Consider the following 20,384-nt stretch of genomic DNA (forward strand, 5'->3'; position numbering starts at 1 on the left):
CTTCTTTGTTCACCTAAAAGGTGTGACCTATCTTCTTCCTTCTTGTTCCTGCAGGCATTTTCTTCTAGATCGATGTTTTCCTGTCTCTAACAGGGATACAAAAGTAACCTGGGAGAGTTTCTTGGAAGGAAGTGCCTCCGTAGGTTTACTAACCCTGCCTGTGACATCACCAGTTGGACTAAGAAAATGCCTAGAATTGGCATCACTGATTTCTGTTTCAGGAGGAAACTTTGGTTTGGCTTGGCAGGGGCTGACGCACTGTTTGTGTGTGTATAGTCTCTCTTGAACTTTGATGTTCCCCTCGCTGAGATTGAAGGAAGCAATAATATTTTTGTGGCTGTTGTTTTACCTAAAGAGATTCTACAAGACAGAATGCAAAGTGTCGTTACATCGTATTTACATTTGTCTTCACCACAGGAAATGAAAGGATTGTTTAGAAGAGCCTTATATGTAAAAATTTAGATCGAATTTTCCAGAACAGGCTGGAAATGCTAGTACTTGTACACAGCGCCAAGTACAAAGAGGACCCCTACCCCCTGAGACTTTCTCTGTATAGAAATAGTAAGGATAGTTCTAGCAGAAAAATTTTGTGCCATTATCTAATGATGGGAGAAGCCAGAAATCTGACTGGTCTTTCATACTTCCTTTTCCACATTAGAGAATTTGAGTAGAGTTAGGGGGCGAGAGAATATAATGTTTGTTCTAATAGGACGTTTTTAATTGTCTCTAGTGTTAATTTTTGAAGCAGTAGCTCTAATTAAGATGAAGTACCTGTCTTAATGGAACAATGAAGAGAGCTCAGTATGTGACTAGACTTGGCGCAGGTGATTAATGATCATACTTGGAAATTACTTTCGTTCCTGTAATGTTGCGATAATCTGCTCTAGTTGAAGTGTTGTAACTCTGGAGACTGTGATAACGATAAAGTTCACACCAGGTATTTCTGCTCGGGCTCAGGCTCACTGATGTGATGTACTTCTAAGAGAGAAGGCCCTTTTCGGTCTATATCCTATGTCGAGTTCTTGCTGCGAAGTATTTCAAAAGAAGTGATTTTTCTCCCCATCTCCCTCAGTTTTTGGAAAGTCATTTGTGGATCAGGTGGGATGGTGCAATTGGCTAATAGCAGATAGGTGTTACTGTCATTTGTTCGACAGTGAAGGCTTCTCCTGTGTCCGAAAAGCAGCTCAGTTCTAGCAGTTCAGCAGGCAATTACAGGCAATTCCCATGCTTAACTTCTCTGGTTTACTTTTATTTGGGTAAATAAAGACTTGTATTTTTATCCTTCTTTAAGTCTGTCTGGATAAACAGAGTGGGTGTGTTAGTTAAGCACATGTAAGTACAATACCACTCCAAGAGAAATATCCAGCACATACAAAATAGACTTTATAAAGTTGACTTTCTGATCCTGCTTTAAGAAATAAGAAATACCGATTTCTAATCTGAATCTAGAGGTGAGACAAAAGAATGTAAGCAATTATGATCTACCAACCAAGGAATAATATGAAAAATATATGAAATGGTATTGGAAAAATGTGATAATAACCCCCGCCGCGGCCTACTTCCCTGAATAGTTTATGTGAATTTTGGTATTTTTCTAGGTAATAAGTGATGGCATGAGGTTTGGTTTGGTTTGGGGTTCCCTGTTGTTTATTAAATAAGATGTAGACACAGTTTCTTTAGATTGCTCTGGGGATTATATTCTTCTTATTAAAAAACTGGTGTGTGTTCAAGATGGCTTCTTTTACAGTTTAAACAGAGCAGTAATTGCATACACCTTGTGCCCAAAATTTAAGGACAAGACGACTGATGCGGGTGCAGTCAGACTCTGCTCCAAAGTTAAACCATTTGCCAGGCGAGCGGCGCGGCACGCGAGCCTGCCTAGCTGGGAGTGCCCCAGGAGGCACACGTATGTGTGGCTGTAATCACTCAGAATGGCTAAGAACCCTCGCTGAAAAGCACATAATGGAAATGGCTGAAAATTCAAAGCCCCAGTTTGCAAAATCCTCCGCAGGACTGACAGTAAACACCATTCCGGTGGAGTTAACTTCCACTGGAGTTAACTGAAGTAATCTGACATGTGATTTCTCAACACAGATGAGTGAGGTATGTGCCTAGATTTAAGCACGTGCTCAAGTTTTTAAGCGACACAGGTTCAGCATCGTCCTTTTGTTCCATTTTTTGGAAAGTTATAAGCACAACGGAACGTCCGTGGTGAGAACTCCTGGCTGTGAACCCAGCAGAAATAAGCGCTTTGGTGATCTGGAAGGGGCTGCTGACTTAGGGGACGCGGGGATTCAACAGCAGTAGGGGATTCATACAGAAAAAATGCTGAAGCGTGACAGCTCACGTGAGATTACAGTATCATGTAAAAAGGTCACAATTTAATGTAGACAGAAGGAAAAAAGTAATCATTCAGGACCTGTTATGTTTGTGTTTTATCACGTGTGTGTTTATTAGAATGCCTATGACACGAATCGCAAGTGATGTTATGAACCATTTGCTTTTAAGAAGACTGACAACTAGCCAGTCCAGAAACGAGAGCGGTATCCAGGGGCTGGGAACGTTCACCAGGGTCTTCTGGGCAAAACTTGAAAAGCTGAGGGACGGATTTAGGATATTTCCTTCTCTGAGACACCAGGGGCAGCATTTGCTGCGTATTGAGCGGCCGGGGACTTGCAGCACAGCCCTGCAAGCAGCCGTCTCTCGCCCTGAAAGGGATACATTAAACCACAAAACACATGAGATGCGTCTGTGCAAAAAGTTAATCTTAACCATCTCAAGTTAAAAATCAAAAATCTCTGGTTTGAAAGATCATTCTCTAAGTGCTACAAAATCTTGTAAGAGAGAGAAAACTCCTGCAGCTACCCTGGTGTCTTCTGGAGCAGCACCGCTGATTTCATACTCGCACAGCAACTTTGAAAACCCCAGCCAATATTTTGTTTAAAATTCCCCTGGTTATTCTCTGTGAGGTTTGTGTCTTACTGTTACACGTGCATTCTGTGACTGACCCCCTTAAACCCAGCAGTGGCATCTGAGCTATCAAGCACAAATAAAAGCCCCAGTGAGGCCGGAAGCAAAGGTAGTATCATCTATTATATTACAAACATTAAAATTTCATCTTTTTTTCCAGCTGTGCCAGCCCATTGTTCTCAACAGATGCATACTACTGTTACGTATCAAATAATAATCCACTCTTCCTCAGTTGTTCAAGGTTAAGCAAAAAAAATCCCTTTTTCCTGTTGGCAATAATGCCTTCCTGTGAATGTAGCACATCCACAAACCTGGCTTCCCCAGGCCTCGCCCCCAGCGAAGAATCAAAGTCTCTGCTGGGGCAAACGTGGATCTGAATGTGTTGGAGACTGGCTGGCGCTCGCACAGCCAGATCCTGGAGACCTGCAGGGGCGGTTGTTGCAACAGGAAGGAGTCGGGGGTCGTGAAGCGGGGGCTTGCATTTTTCCCATGTGTCCGATGCCGTGTACCTTTAACGTATTTGGGGGGGGATTTCCAGGAATGTGTCTTTTCATCGTTGGCGTTCAAAGCATTTGCAGGTATGACCTTGGAAGGGGATAAAACCACCTGAGAGGGTTATCAATAGTTCCTCTTCATCCTCAGCTTAACGCTCCAGGTATGTTGTGATGAAATTTGTGTATTTTTCTGACTGGACCCACCGCAGACCTAAGTGAGGTGATGCGCCCTTGTATTAGGGGCTGTAGGGTCCCAAAGGACCCTAAAGGTTTTCCATCAGGGTTGTGTCTCCAAGCGCTCGGGGGCTGTTACTCCCAACGAGGTATTTGGGAATTCAGATAATACGGCCACAGTAGCACAACAGCGTATCGCTTTCATAAAGCCGGCCGGCTCCCAGCTGTTCTGCACCCTCCTCCACAGCTCACCCACAGCACCGCACGGAGCCTGGCGGCTGCCGGTTGCGGTAAGGCCAGCACCGGGGGCCGGGGCTCGCCCTCGGCCACCCCTGCTCCCGACGGAGGAGCCGGGCGAGAGAAGCAGCGAGACCGTGGCCTCCCGGGGACGAAGCAGGCTGCCCCGGGCGCCCGAGAAGCTCCTGCATCCCGAGCCCGACCTCGTGTCGTGCGCTCGTCCCGTGCGTGAGAGCGCCCTAGAAGGCACTGCTTGTTTTCGTACCGTCTGTTCCAGAGAAATCCAGCTGGTAGAGGAGCGCAGCGCCGTGATTTATTTGCGAACTCCTTCGTACTCGCCTGAAGGTCTCGCCGCCGGGGGAGGCGGGAGGCTGCGCTCCTCGGCGGCTGCTCCGGCGGCACCCGGGTACCGAGCGCGGAGGGGAACGGGGATTTCCTTGGCTCCCTCCCATGCAAATACCTCCCGCGGAGCGGCGGCGGCGGCCCGGCTCCCCTCCGCGGCCGCTGGGAGGCTCCGCGCCTCGCCCCGGCCCCGCCGCGACACCCGCCTCCCGCCCCCGCAGCGCCCCGCACCGCTCCGCTCCGCACCGCACCGAGGGGCAACGGGCAGCGCCGGCCCCGGCGCCCGGCGGAGGCAGCGCCGATAAACCCGCCGGCGACCGCCCGCCCCGGCGGGTCGGGGATGGAATATACAAAAACACAAAGGAAAAGTGGCTGGACTGTTCTGGGTGCAAAATGCTGGAAGTTTGTAAGTGCAACTCTCCGTTTGTAATTCCTGTCTGAAGAGGGGCTGGCTTTTTGGTTTTTCTTTTTTTTTTTTCTTTCCCCCGTGCTTTTCTTGAAACAGTACTTGAAACTATTCAGTATCTGGGAGTATAAGGGAAAGTATGCGAGAGGAGTTCTTTGCCTGGGTGCGTAGCTTGCTGCTTTATTACTAAGGGGGGAAATAAGCGCTGAGAGCAATACGGATTTTATCCGGTGGCTGGATTAACTGAAGGCAAAGCGTGGTCTGGGAGTCCACCGGCTGACTGACATTGTTCCGGACCGGGGGATCCGTCTCTCTTATTTTTAGAGGAACTACAATGTAGCGGCAGACAGTCGGACACGGTACCGAGCCGAAGAGCGGGCGAGAGACACCGAGAAAGCACAAAGGCTAAACTAACCCTAGCCGCCGCTGCCTCCTCCTCCTCCTTCCCCGGCGCTTTATTTGCACATTTACTAAATACTTTAAAAAAAAAAAAATCCCAACAAACCCCACTCCACCAAACCTACGGGATTTTTGGGGCCGCCGGGGTTTTTCTCCGTGCCGCCGACCACGGCGATGCCTTTCCTTGCATAAATTTCCACTTCAAGGAATAACGTCCCCGCTCCCCCGAAATAAAATAAAATCACTAAACCTGCCAAGTCTCACTCATTCCCGAGGGAGATCTCCGTCCAGGGATTCCTTTTGGAGGCAGCGGCTCTATTTTTTTTTTTTTTTTCCGCCCTCCTCCCCCGGCGGAGCCCCCCCGCCCCGGCGGCCCTCCCGCCCCCCGGAGCCCCTCGGCGGGGGCTGCCCGGCCCCGACCCCCGCCCCTCCCGATGCTGGCACGACCCTAAGGGCGGCCGGAGGCGCACCCCCGCCCCGTCCCGTCCCACCCTCGCTCTGTCACCCCCCGCCGGGCCGTCACCGCCCGGGGGCCGTCACCGCCCGGGGGCCGGCTGGGGGTGGGCTGGGGGCGCGGGGCTGACCGCCCTCCGCCCCGCCGCCAGCCCCCGGGCTCGGGCTCCCGCCGCTGCCCCCGCCTCCCCCCCCCCCCCCGCCCCCCTCCATGCGGCAGTGAGGACCGACCCATCCGGAGGGCCAGCACCGGCAGCCAGCCATGGGCGACACGGCTCCCCCCCAGGCCGCGGGGCTGGGGGCCGGGCTGCTGGGGGGGGGCCCGGCGGCGCCCCGGGTGCACAGCGCCATCGTGGAGCGGCTGCGGGCCCGCATCGCCGTCTGCCGCCAGCACCACCTCAGCTGCGAGGGGCGCTACGAGCGGGGCCGCGCCGAGAGCTCCGACCGCGAGCGGGAGAGCACCTTGCAGCTCCTCCACCTCGTCCAGCAGGGGCAGGGCGCCCGCAAGGCCGGCAAGCACCCCAAGGCGGCCGCGGCCGGCGGCGGCTCGACCGCCCCCGCCGCCCCCGTCCCCGCCGCCGCCGCTGGGGCCGCCGCGCCCCCGGACTACCACCAGCACCTCCTCAGCAACGGCGGCATCAACGGGGAGCAGCCGGCGGGGGAGCAGCGCGCCTCGGCCCTCCTGGCGGTGAGTCACAGCGCCCCCTGCCGGCGGGGAGGGGCCGCGCGGCGCGACCGTCGAGCGAAGCCCCTGCCCCGCCGCCCCCCGGGTCCGGGGGACGAGGGCCGGGCCGGGCCCCACCCGGGGGCGGCCCTGGGGGGTGTCCCTGGCCTGCCGGCTCGCCTCGCTGCCCCTCGTTACCCCCGGGAGGGTCCCTATCGGGCGCCGGGCCCCGCGGTGGCAGCGAGAGTGCGAGGAGCGGTGGGCAGACCCGGGGCGGGGGGAGCTGAGGGATGTGTCCTCCCTCGAAGGGGTTTTGGGACAGCTTTGGGTTGGTTTTTTTTTGTTGTTTTTAAAACAGGCTGTGGTCCTAAAAATGTGTGGCGTGCCCTGCCACGCCGGTGACAGCAGGCATCGCTGAGGAGGGGCGCCGGCGGCGAGCACGGGCCGCGCGTCCCCGCGCAGGGGCGGGGAGTAGCGCTAAAGTGTCACCCGTGTCCAGAATTGACCCCCTGCCCCGTGTTATCCCGCTCGTCGGGGCTTCAGGCAGCTGTTTTCAATCGAGGCAGCGCCGCGCCGCCGCGTCCCTCGAGCACGCCGCCGCTCGCGCGCGAGGCAGCGCCGCGCCGCCGCGTCCCTCGAGCACGCCGCCGCTCGCGCGCGAGGCAGCGCCGCGCCGCCGCGTCCCTCGAGCACGCCGCCGCTCGCGCGCGAGGCAGCGCCGCGCCGCCGCGTCCCTCGAGCACGCCGCCGCTCGCGCGCGAGGCAGCGCCGCGCCGCCGCGTCCCTCGAGCACGCCGCCGCTCGCGCGCGAGGCAGGCGGGCAGTGCCGGGAATCGAGAGCCCGGAGCCCGGGCGTGCGGGCCAGCCGCGTGCCGCAGCGACTGGCGGGCGCTTGCAGAAGCCGCGCTGCGCAGGAGTGTGTGGCGACGTTCAGCAGAGCAACGGCACCTCGCGCCTGCAGCTCTGAGCACCAGCTTCAGCAGAAAGGGTCGGCTTGTTATTATCACCAAGTGTGTTTTCGCAGAGCAGAGTTACAAGAGTTTTCCAGGCACTACCACTTTGTAAATGATACGTTGACCTTTTTCAACTGGAAATTGCTCTGAACGTGTCAAGGAGGCGAAGCCTTGTCTCCTGTTACTTTATTACGAGCAGTCTGTGTACCGCGCTTTTGAAGGCGTATGCTGCGCTGTGCTGCCTTCCAACTTAATTCTCGGCACACATGCGAAATATTAAGAGGAGCGACTGCGTCCTGATAGGCCCGTGGCTGCTATTCGAACGGCTGAAAATAGATCGCTCCCCCCACCCCAGACATCAAACCTATCTTTCTCGGTGCCCGATGTATGCTAAAACGGGACCTTTGTGGTTGTTTCTCCCTTCTTACCCGGGAGTTCACTGCGGTGCGTGGATCGACGTTTGGGGCTGTGTTACTCAGCATCGTTCATGAGGGTGATGATGTAAGCATTAATGCGATAACATTGTGTCCGAGGGGAGTTTAGGCACTTCGACCTGACTCAGTGTTCAGATTAAATCTCCCCACGTTCCTTGTCACAATCAAGAAAGCCATTATCTTATTTTTCCAGTGTGTATTAACGAAATGCTTTGCACTTGTCTTATGGGAAAACAAAAAAAAAGGCATTTGCCTAATAACGTACGTCCCAGAAAAATCCTCTTTCTGAGATCAGCGAACAGGCCTGTGTGGGGTTTTTTGTTTTCAGGTTTTTTTATTTCCAGTTTTTTTTTACTAGTTGTTACTATTATTATGAAATAGCTGGAGGCAGCTGTTTGAAAGTGCTAAATGAAACAACTCCAAAGAAAATATTGAAAGATTTTCATCTCTTAAATACAGAGAGGTTGTCCTTGTTTCTGAAATACCACTGATGATTATTAACCTGCTCCTTGCTGGGGAGTGCTGTGCACAGCCCTCGCTCCACGTTGCGTGTTGCATTACCTCCCAGATAACTCTGCACGTGTGGGTCTTTGACAAGGGAAAGGTCTGACAAAGCCCCCCTGGTTTCTGCATGCTGGTGTTCCGTAATCCTGCTGACAAGGTACATGACTTCACTGAACATGACGTTTGGAGCCCTGAACCACGTTCTGACACTGAAGAAATGCTGGCTCATGAAGCAGTATTGCTGTAACGATATCACTGCGCATCACTGATCCCCTCACTCTGCGCTTGACACAGGCGTTCCTCGTTTGCTGCTCTGGTAGGACTGCCTAATTAAGGAACGGAGAAGGGCATCGGTTCAAAGTCACGTCTCCATGTCACGGAGGCACATGTTCCCCTTACCAAGAGCTCCTTAGAACATTGTTGCAAATATTAAAAAGGAAAAGCAAACCACACAGTGTCTGAGTGGGAGGGATTCAAGTGGCTGAGGGTCATACGCCAGGTAGCACAGCATTGTGCTCCTGTTCTTGAAAATTCAGAGGGCAGGGATGGGCCAGGAAATAATGGGCTCTTGCTTTCACTCCAACCATAGCTGGAGGAGGAATTTGCTCTGCCAGTTATTCCGAGGGTTCTTGAAGAGGAAGGACAAGGCAGACTAAGCCTGTTGTCCTGTGCATTATAAATGGATGGGGAAGAGAACCATACCTAAGCAGAATTAATCCTCTATGGGGTGTTTCCCCAGAGGAAATCCAGTGGAAGCCTTACATGCGCTATTCCTCTAATTCCAGACTTAGAGCAGATCTGAGGTGCGCAGGGTCCCGGCACAAGGTGCAGCTCTGAGCTTCAGCTGTGGCAGGTACAGCTCTGGCCCAGGGAAGAACAAGACAGGAGCATTTGTGCGAGTCTCACACTGAGGATGTGAGACCGGACACATCCCTGACTCCACAGGGGGATTGTAAAGCTCCGCCTGCCTTGCTGTAGGTCTACCAGTTAAAAAACAAAAAAAATCCACACAGATAAGCACAAAGGCAGTCATAACTGTCTTTGGGGAGTTCTGGCTATCAGGACGTTCTTTGTCTGCAAAACCAAGATTGTCCCCATGCTTCCCTTCCCGAAAAGAGCCGGGTTGTTTCCTTTGCTTTGCAGGTCCCACTGCTCTTGTTACAAGTGTGCCTGCCATGTTTAGTGGCATTGGATGGGTCGTTTACACAGTTGGACTCGAAGAATAAATATTTGACACTTGATAACATTTGAAACAACGTTCACTTGAACATATCAAAGAGCTTGAAGTGATTATCTGACAATGTTGATACTATTATTTGATAATTACCTTTTCCCAGCAGGCAGTTTAAAACCAGCAGAAGAGAGAGTTTTTAGTGGGGTTTGGTTTGGGCTTAATTAGGCAGTGTTACTTTGATTTTTGAGAAACCTTCTGCAGCAGCAGTATTTTCTAATTGGAGAGTGGAGACCAGATTTTTCAGCTGGACCAACGGATATGGGTGCACGCGAAGGAGAAATTAATTCTTCGCGACATGGCTAGGAAAGCTTTTGTACTTTCTGCCTCCCTGCATTTCCCAAGAGCTGACATTTGTTTATTTATATGGTGGTGTTACTTTTCATGGTGCAGAGTGGAACAGATAAAATATTCTGTCTTTCTTTTATACATACGTCTATATGTATGTATATGCCCTCCAGCACTTAGCTGTTTATATTATTTATGTTATATATAAACAGTTAGCTCTGGAGGGCATTCCTCAGTGGCTTAAGCATTGAACTGGTAATACCAAAGTTCTTGCACTGCAGTTTCAAACCTCTGGTGGCCAATTCATTCTTTCATTTTTCTGACATAGGCTGAGCACTGTTCATTTTGCTCTGTTCAAGCCAGGAACTCTGTTTCACAGGCGTTATTGTATTGTTCCAGTCAGGTTCTTTCACTGCAGCCATCACACTAGTGGCAACGTCTTCTCTGGGTCTGTTAGGCAATGTTTGCCATCAGTCACAGGTGACTTGTTCTACTTTTGCTCATCTTGACATTGCACTGAATTTATCATTATAGGAATTAATTAAAAATATTAATTAAATATATTCATATTTTTTGTACTCAGAAGAGTGACTGTGAAAGTGGCCTACTCCCCAGGTGTAGTCTGCAAGCAGGTGAAGAAGAAAAGAGAAAACAGCCCCATAAAGACGATGTAGCCAAGGAAGAGGAGCATGGGTTAATTCCTCCTACTCACCTAAATTCTCATCAACATCAGTACAAATCTGTAAGAGTCAGTGAGTTTCTCCCAGTTCCCTGAGGACCTCAGTGGAAGACAGGGTTGCCTGACTGGTGCCAAGAGCCGAGTTTGGCTTGTATAACCTCAATTTAGGCAGTTATTTTACTCTGAGATCCTTGAAATGATCATGGAAGCCCTGACTTTGGTTCCTAATGACTTTTTTTTTTAATGATCCACACTGTGTTTGCTGAGGTTTGGCCTCCCCTGTGCTAGCATTCAAGATCCTTAAGTATTTTAAAAGGAAGGATTGTGGTCTAGTATCTTTGGCCCAAGTTTACACTTCCCCCATCTCCCAAGCACCTTGCTTTGTTTACTAGTTGGCTGCCAGGGTACCCTACAGTAATAGCTGCATTTTCTGGTTCTGGGCATACGTAAATTTTGGAAGAGCTCTGAAGCAAGCAGTATAAGGTGACCAGATATGGGGTGAAGTGATGTTACAGTGCGGTGAGGATGGGTGGATTAAAGCCCAAACCATTCTGCACAGCTGGGGTGAGACCTTTTGACTAATAAAGTTTGGTGCCAAAGCAATGAAATGTTCTTTTTGTGAGGTGAAGGGCCACAGTCTGCTCCTTGTGCTTCTGCAGGAGCGAAGCTGGGTTATGATACACAAAATTTATGCAGCCAAGTCAGGTAAAATCACAGAATCACAGAATGGTGGGCGTTGGAAGGGATCTCTGGAGATCATCTCATCCAACTCCCCGGCTTGATCAGTCACACCTAGAGCAGGGGGCACATAATGGGGTCCAGGTGGGTTTTGAATATTTCCAGAGAAGGAGACTCCACAACCTCCCTGGGCAGCCTGTGCCACTGCTCTGGCACCCTCACAGGAAAGGAGTTTTTTCTCATATTCAGGTGGAACTTCCTGTGTTCTGACTTGTGCCCATTGCCCCTTGTCCTGTCATTGAGCACCTCTGAAAAAAGTCTGGCCCCATCCTCTTGACATCCACCCTTTAGATATTTATAAGCATTGATAAGATCCCCCCTCAGTCTTCTCCAGGCTAAACAAACCCGGGTCTCTCAGCCTTTCTCACAGGGGAGATGCTCCAGTCCCCTGATCATCTTTATAGCTCTCCACTGGACTCGCTCAAGCAGTTCCCTGTCTTTCATGAATTGGGGACCCCAGAACTGGTCACAGTACTCCAGATGTGGTTTCACTAGGACAGAGTAGAGGGGGAGGATAACCTCCTTCAACCTGCTGGCCACACTCCTTTTAATGCACCCCAGGACACCGTTGACCTTCTTGGCCACAAGGGCACACTGCTGGCTCAGGGTCACCTTGCTGTCCACCAGCACTCCCAGGTCCTTCTCAGCAGAGCCGCTTTCCAGTAGTTCAGCCCCCAACCTGTACTGGTGCCTGGGGTTGTTCCTCCCCAGGTGCAGGACCTTGCACTTGCTGTTGTTGAATTTCATGAGGTTCCCCTCGGCCCAGCTCTCCAGCCTGTCCAGGTCTCGCTGGATGGCAGCACAGCCTTCTGGTGTATCAGCCACTCCTCCCAGCTTGGTGTCGTCAGCGAACTTGCTGAGAGTACACTATCCCATTGTCCAGGTCATTGATGGATCTAGTGAACAGGACTGGACCCAGCACGGACCCCTGGGGAACACCACTAGTGACAGGCCTCCATCCAGACTCTGCGCTGTTGATCACAACCCTTTGAGCTCTGCCATTCAGCCAGTTCTCTATCCACCTCACTGTCCTCTCATCTAACCCATGTTTACTTAGCTTGTTTGTGAGGATGTTATGGGACACAGTGTCAGAAGCTTTGCTGAATTCAAGATAGACAACATCCACTTCTCTCCCTTCATCTACTCAGCCAGTCATACCACCGCAGAAGGCTATCAGGGTGGTCAAGCATGATGTCCAAAGTGAATAAGTCATATTGCCTTTGTAGTAGAAAACTGATCTGCTCTCATGGGCCCTCTGGCTTGCTGGAAGCCATTTGGTTAGGATGGATGTGGGTGCCATTTAAGGTCTTTGTTCCCCTCGGCTGTGAGAACATTTTCCGAACAAAAATCAAGGAGACCCCCTACATAAAGCCATATTTAATGAAAGTTCAGCGAGTGAATTTGTTAAGTGTATGCTAGTGTAGGAGTCTTTTCAGTCCTAGCTCTCCAGTCAAATCACTTGCCTCCTCTGAAGCTTTTTAAGCTTTGAATACATTTAATGAAGGTCTCCTCCGTTCTGAAACTGTTTAACAGACTGTTTCCATCACCAAAGTTTCTGTAGGTATCGAGCAGAGGAACAGTTTTTCTGGCTAGACTTGACATGCCCTCTGAGGCCAACCCATGGGCTTTTTAATTTCCCTGACTATTACGGCATGTCCTCTGACAGAGCTCTCGCATCTCCTGTGGTACCCAGATTGAGTCCCTTGTGTGTAGCACCACAACAAAGGAGACTGATACACAGCTTGTTTCTTCTGTGCTGAGAAGTGTGACTCCAGCAAAAATGTTAGCCGCTCTATGGAGGTTCATCTGAGTCAGAGAAGCTGTTTTGCCGAAACTTTGACTTGTCTCACTATTATTACTTCTCCCCTTGCAAAGAACACTGCCTGCAGAAAGTGTATGTGGGGTTCGGTTAGCTTGCAGGGACCAAAAAACCCCCAGCAGCTAGGTTAGTCGGTTAGCAGGTTAAGAAAGGCCATAACATGCCTGTCTTCCTCTTCCTAACTGCTGTCAACGGTCATTTCTACCAAGATATCGTTTTCAGAGGCCAATTGTAGTCTGCCTTTCTTATCAAGTCTGCTGGCTTATGAAACTGAAACTTCACCCATGTCTCATTACTGGAAAAGAAGGGCTCCATCCTGGTCTCTTTGACAGCTTTGGGAAGGGTAGTATCTCCACTGCTCCATTTCTATTGCACCTCCTAGGTGGTGTAGGAGGAGCTAGAAGCTAGCAAGCTGCTCCAGCTAACAAAGCACTGGCATAGAGGTGCCAGCTCTGCCAGCAAGTGTCTCTGTGACCTTGCACCTGTCCCAGGTTGTGCCACTATTTCCCTTCTATTCTTGAGCTCTTCAGGTGGTACCATCTCGCTGCCTAGTGCATGAGACCCTGGTCTCCGCTGAGGGCTCAGCTCTACATGGCAATGACCTGACACCATCACTTCTGTGAGGTGCAGGAAGGTGATTAAAGAGACCACTATGCAACACTGTAGAGGGCTCACAATCAGCTACATGGTACACAGAAGAGCTTTAGCCACCTGGCTGCTCCAAAGAGGAGGAACAAGGTTTTTCTCTCTGGCCTCTCTGGTGCCTGCCTGTCAGTGTTCCCCTGTCTGGCTTCCCAGTGATCGTACTCCCAGCAGCAATAGAATGGAGCTGATGGTATTCATGACAAGGCTGTGTTTTCCACAATTCTGAATCAGGATCTAACCCATATCATGCTGCTACAGTTTAGAAAAAGGCAGTGGTCTTGGCTGCAGAAAAGAAGGATTTGGTGCCAAGTGAGATTTGGATCACTTTTCAACTTAACAGATTTTTTTCTGTTTTGTTTTGTGGGCTTTTTTTGTTTTTTAGATGAAAGCATAAACTCTTTATGCCCCAGATTTCCCATGAAAAGCTTCGTATAGCCACTTGAGAGCCAACTTGTGAATTTGTCATACCTTGTCAAGTTCCTCCAAAGTATTACTAGATGCAGCTAATCAATCCATAATTGTACTGAAGTGCCAACACCAATACCTAACACAAAATACCTGCAACTCTCAAGCAACAGATCTTAGGTAAGCGTGCTATAAACTCAGAACTCAATGTTTCTACTCTGACTCTAGGATCTATTCGACAGATTACTCCTGTTTTATTTCACTTCCATAAACCTCAGTTTCCTCTATGAAAAATACTATTTATCACCTTTGTAAAGTGCATTGAGATCTGATGGTGAGTTTTATGGCTTAGAAGCCAAATTAATTATTGATGGAGCCTAGGACAGGATATTTGAACGTTTGCTTTGGCAAAGCTGCAGGCAATGTATATGAGTTGATGGATTCTTCTTATTTGACTTCTGTGTTTTGAGCCTTTGAGGTGCACTCAAATCACCTTTTCAGCCTTTGACCCACAGGTATGAGTACTGGAAATACAAACCCAGATGAGTCTTTTACACCATCACCTGACTCCTGGAGCTGGGATTTAATAGCATCACATTGCCAAGATTCACAATAAAAGTGCAAGATGCAGCAGTGCCCCTTCTCTTTAGGAGAGAAAAGCATTTCCCAACTTTTCATTCATAATCATAAATGTATATTTAATATTTTCTTGCTTTACTTGCTCTTGATTTCGCATCAGTTTGTACTCAAATTAGTCTCCCAGTAAAGTCAGCTGTGTCCAAGCACTTCATATACTTGATGCTCCAGCAAACTGGGAGCAAAGTGGTACTGGAACTGAGAGCATACATGCAAGTCATTTGCTCTCTGTCAAGGCTGCAGCTGCACCCCAGCACTTGCAGGTGGGAGCCACCTTGTCCTGCATGTGTTGCTTCCCATGTGGTAGTGATGGAGGAGGGTTCGTGTTTATGGTTCAGGGTGGGAGAAAGACTCAGAAATATTTCTTAAGTGGATAACTTACACAAAATTCCAACACACTTACTGAAAAAATAGAATTTATTTTGGTTTTAATTTGAAAATACCTCACGCCTGTGGCTTCACACACAGGTGTTGGCAATTCCCTGATGAAATTAGTTTTGTTCAGAAATGGCTCCTGTAGCTATTTTTATCTGTTTCACTCAGTTATAATTTTGATGTGCTTGCAAACCCAGCTGAATCAAGTTGCAGAGAAATTAGTACCAATTAGAAATCGTCATGAAGTGCTTCTGACACAGTGAGGAAGCAGATCTTGCAAACTCATGTACCTGCTGCCTGAGCCTGAAGCTGGCTGAAAGACTTGATATGATCCTGGACGAGCAGATGAAACCCCAAGAAGGTTCATCATAGCTATTCTGTTTTGAAACAAAACATGCTATTGTGCAAGAGTCATCTCTGCAGTACCCTGGCTTTATTACAGAGCTCTCCAGGCACCTCCCTAGAGTAGGTGTTACACAAATACCCAGTGAGAAACGTGCCCTTCCCTGCATACCTGAGGGCCTCAAGAGACAAGATAGACAAAGAATGGAAGGAGGAACAGAAGCACAGAAAGGTCAAGTGTCTTGCCCAAGGTCAAACAGCAGGTCAGTGGCAGAGCTGGGAACGGAGCCCAGATTTCCTGACTCCTAGTCCAGCACCCTATTAATCATCTCTTTGCTTTGTGTTCTGCAGCCCATTACTGTCCATAGGAAATGTGAGGACAACTTTCCAACAGCTTCAGAGTTGCTTCGTAGTTTTGGAAACTATTGATCATCAGCACGCTATTGAGATAAAGAGGTCATGTACTGGACATGTGCACTAGAGGGTTCAGAACTAAGTGCTCTAGGTATCGATTTCATTCCAGGATACCAAAAAGCCATATTTCATAATCCCAAATGTTTATTCTAAATCAGATTTTTAAAGTCTTTTTTCCCTTACGTTGTGTACAAAGTGGTTTGTTTTTACACAGTTACTCATCACAGTTGAACTCCTACATTGGTGCTTGCCCTATAAATTATTTCTTCCTTGAAAATGAGTTAAATCAGATATTTCGTTAGCAGGGCTTTTCTTGTCCATGGAATTTACCAATGAAAGAGTCAGAAAACCAGACAGTCAAATGTCCTGAGACTTACTTATTTTCATTCCTCACCACACGATGTATTCAGTTTTTAAAGTCTTTCAATGGAATTATCTTGATCACAAAGTTAATTATACCTGTGAGATTTTTTTCTTCCCAAAAATTTTGACTTGAGGCAAAACTCTGACTACCGTGGTAATGACTTATCGAGAGTCTCTTGTAAACAATAGTATAATCACTTTCTTATAGTCATGGCAACGGTGTTTAAGCAATGAGCTTACTGAACACAATGTGCACTGTCTCCACTGAATAGCTATTGCAGTGCTGAAGTGTATGCTGCTCATTTTCAGAGGACTCAGGGACATAAATTATTCAGCAAAACAACACTGCTTCAGAAAGCATCTTTGAAATTGTTGTATTTCGTACTAGCCAAAGAAGGATGCTTATCAGCGCTGACAGGGCTGTGTTTAATTACTGCACAACAGTGTACTCTTTGGGCCAGGTCCGCTCCCACTAAATTTAAGGGTGTCTGTCTCAAACCATTTGAGAACTGTGCTACCTGTCGGCAGGGTCATGCTTCTCCTGGTAATGTTTGCCGCCATGTGAAATCCCTAACGTGGAGGGCAGAATGGCTCAGGAGGATGCATCCTGCATGTATGCATAGTGTCAGAGCTGGTGATTAGGTGCAGAAGGAGGAATTTGTTTTAATGAATGAGAGGTTCACTCCAGCAGGGCCGATCCCTTCCTTGGTCCAGAGGATCACCTGAATTCCTGTTCAGTGGGCTGGGGAGGCACCTTGGAGAGTGGATGGCTTCACAGGAAGCTTCAGAGTTGAACCCTAAGACAAGGAGTTGCTTCTGTTTTTTCTGTTTATTTTGTTTTTGCAGCTCTCTCATTCAAATAACTAGACCTGGAGGAAAGACCTTGTTGGCAACAGTTGTTGTTTTGGGATGAGTCATTCCACCAAATTTCAGAAATGCCACCCCAGTGACAGTTGGCAAAAATGCTGCATAGGTTGTTCAGTTTATGTTTTTCACTCTGGAAAATTAGACCATTTATTTAGGGTTCTGTTGCTTTAGAAACCATCTCCAGACACTCCAATTTCCTTCCCTTCCCATCCTTTTCCCTTCCCTATTTCCCTTCCCTGTTTCCCTTCCCCTTCCCTATTTCCCTTTCCCCTACTCTTTTCCTTTCCCTTCCCCTTCCCCATTTCCCTTCCCTTTCCCCATTTCCCTTCCGCTTCCCTTCCTTTCCCCATTTCCTCTTTCTCTCTCCCTCCCCTACTCCTTTTCTTTTCCTCCCTTTCCCTCACTGCTATGGTATCTCAACATGAGAGCTTTTGAGTCTCGATCTGATCTGATTGGCCCCTCCTGAAACTGCCTATCAGAAATACTATGGATGTGTTACGGTGGACCATCAGCCTAATGCAGGATGAAGCTCTTTATTCCTGGTCATTATGCTAGTTTATAGTAAATTACTTTGTTTTCCAAAGAAGTGCATTCTCTCTGCTTCTCTGAAAGCTTTTGGTTCAACATCCTTCCAAGCTAGATGCACTTGGTCTTCAACATGGGGCTGCTTACCTCTATGGCCCAGTTCCCGGAAACAGTTATTAAGCATGTGCTTAATTGTGCACACATGGGTAATTGCACTGAAATCAAGATGTGTAGAATTAAGCAAGTCTAGAAGCATTTGCAGGGTTTGGTCTTTGTTCAACTAATAGGCCTCAGCCTGGCTGAAGTCCATGACATGCTACAAAAAACCCCCAACTAATTCAAAAGTAAGTAGCGTATTAATTATCAATTGACTTATTTCCTTAAACCAGTTAATTCTGTACTTTTAAAAACTACTTTCCATTTTTCCTGCAAATCCAATTGCCCTTCCTTTCACACTCATTTTTCCTCCTCACCGCTCAACTCCCAGCAGAGCTGAGCTGCCAGCCACATGATCCCCTTTCATAATGATTTCAGTTCTGATGTTTCTTTTTTCCTACCAACTTTGTGTATTACCATAATGGTTCCTAGGACATATTTTGGCCAGTTTTAGGGAGAGAGAGAGTCACAGTGTTTCAGACCTTCATTTCCAAAGTGCAGTATTAAATATAATCCTTATAATTATAGCACTGCCACTTGGACCACTGTAGTTAAGGCTAAGTCAACATGTCGTCAAAAGCTCTCTTTCGCAGGAGCTGGAACTCAGTCCTGATGATTGAATTGAAATTTGATGGCCAGCAGCTGCAAACACACTCTGGCCCCATCCCCCTGCCTCCCTGATTTTTTTTTTCTTTTACAACAAAATCCTCTTGCTTTCTGTCAAAGTTGTGAGTTTAAAGAACAGAGATAATGGCTGATTCCAGGCTAAGTTATTCTGAGCCACCCCTTTGGGTAAGTCTAGGCTGTCCTTCGAGGGGTGCCCTGAGGCAATCTGAAGGCACAATCTGCTATCTGTGCCGACAGTGAACCTGAAAGCACAGCCCCAGGTGCAGCGCGAAGGCCATCCTCAGACTACACATGAACATCCTCCATGTTGGAGCTCTTATGATGCCATGAGTGTCGCGCTCAGCAGCTAAGGAGGCTGTAGACATGCTGGGGCTGAAGGTCTGTGAGGCTGCTGTGTGAGCAGGCTGGGAGCACCACAGTCCTCTCCCCTCCTGTCGCCTTGGTCAGTCGCCATACAGACCTCGCTATTCATTTAAGCAAAGGCATCGGGACCGGGGTAATTCCCAGCAGCAATTTATACTTCAAGTTTAACACATGCTTTTTTAGCCCTAGGGGACTGGACGAAAAAACAGCTTTGAACCGGGGAAAAAAATTATTGGTATCCAGTAGTTGTATAATACAATCCTGTCATTTTTGGTACCTAAAAAACAAAACAAAATCCCAGCAATCATAACACAAGATATTCAAGTTTTAAAAAGTGCCACTTGCACAGTAACTACTTTTCATAAAGCCCTTTAGTCCATGTATTTACAGGTGGACCAGAATAGCTCTGCAGAAGTTAATCCTATCCCTTGAGTAAACAGTATGTACTTCTAAAACTTTCTATATATACCAACCATATGTAAGGCCTTTGATATACATTTGTACCACACACAATACATCTGAGGGGCCCTGATAGAGCCGGGATGGCTAGTGAGGTCGATAACCCCCCCACTAGCATACTGGATATGTGTTCGTTCTGTCAAGCCCATGAAGGGTAACTGCATTTGGATGACCGGTGTGTCAAAAGGGCGATTTACTGAAACGGTCCATTATGTGGTTTTCGGAGCCCTCTCCCAGGATGTACTGTCTGTGCTTGGGTCTTACAGACTGTCATCAAAGCACAGCCTTTCGACACAGGTCAGAAGGACTCTTCACCACAGCCTCGTGCTGCCTCTTTTGCTCACAAAAGTCACACTCATCCCCTTCCCCTGCAAAGTCCTTCTCTCCCGTCCCCCTCCTCCACTTCCCAAAGCTATTAGCCATTCCTCCTCCTCCACATTCACCCCTCGCTCACCTGGGCTATTGCCCTCCCTTCTCTCCTTTCATGCTCCTGACACTGCTTTGTAATGTTGTTTTTCTAGCTTGGAAGAAAGGGCCAGAGGGCCAGGCTAACAGAGAGATGCTGAACACATGGTTTCCACATGTTCTCCTCATCTTCCCCCATACTGCTTCTCTAACTATCTTTCTCCCTTTGCTTCAGCTGGAAATCTAATGACCACGAGTGTATTCTCTGCTCTTGTTAGATTTACAAAGTATGAGCTTAAAGGTCCTGCATCATTGTCGCAAGAAACTTAGAGCAAAAACTTCTGTGAGTTGAAGATGCACTTGTAGGTTCCCTGGCTTCTCACTGCAGGCCATGGGTGATCACAGCCTGGGTATGCAGTCGTGAATGCTCAGGCTCCAGTTCAGAAAAGTACTTAAAGAATATATCTGAAGTTAAACATATGATTAAAGAATAGTAGTGCATCCACTATATTGTATTTTAATGACTCTCATATAGGGCAGGGTGGTGTGGGCAAGGCAGAAAATGTGGAGGTTCTCGTAGTCATCTCTTACATTTCGACTCATGCTCTGGAATCTGAGTCTCTGAACTCTAAGTACATTTTGGTAGTGCTACTGCCTGCATCCCACTGTAATGTTCTGTAATGTAATTTTGTTGCATGCTCATGTGCAGATTATTTAAAGCAATTAGGATTAAACGAAGAGCAATTAAGTCTCAGAAAGGAAATGTTCTTACAAAGTTAGCAGTATTTCTATGACTATGCTTGATGGTAAGTAGGACCCTTGGACCTTTAGATTCCTCTCCTGCATCCCAATGATCTATCCGGGAACAGCTAGGAGTCCAAATCTTTTTGACTTATAACATCTAGGCATCTAATCTTCCCTGTATTGAACTAAAAGCAATGGGAGCTGGACACCTAATTGGATTTTTGGATCTCAGCCAAAAATTTCTGGAGTGCTTTGGAATATTTATCCTTAGGA

General features: G+C 48.4%; 1 protein-coding gene across 1 annotated transcript in view; it reads left to right on the forward strand.

The window, feature by feature from the left end:
• The first annotated feature begins 5,634 nt into the window (after nt 1–5,634).
• Nucleotides 5,635–20,384, forward strand: part of MAML2 (mastermind like transcriptional coactivator 2) — a 217,177-nt gene continuing 202,427 nt past the window's right edge. Inside the window, exon 1 of the mRNA XM_064441326.1 lies at nt 5,635–6,163. Within this exon, the coding sequence (XP_064297396.1) occupies nt 5,738–6,163 (426 nt within the window). The 5' untranslated portion in view covers nt 5,635–5,737. The remainder of the gene's footprint in view (nt 6,164–20,384) is intronic.

This window comes from Phalacrocorax carbo, chromosome 1, assembly GCF_963921805.1.
Source record: "Phalacrocorax carbo chromosome 1, bPhaCar2.1, whole genome shotgun sequence".
NCBI classification, from domain to species: Eukaryota; Metazoa; Chordata; class Aves; order Suliformes; family Phalacrocoracidae; genus Phalacrocorax; species Phalacrocorax carbo.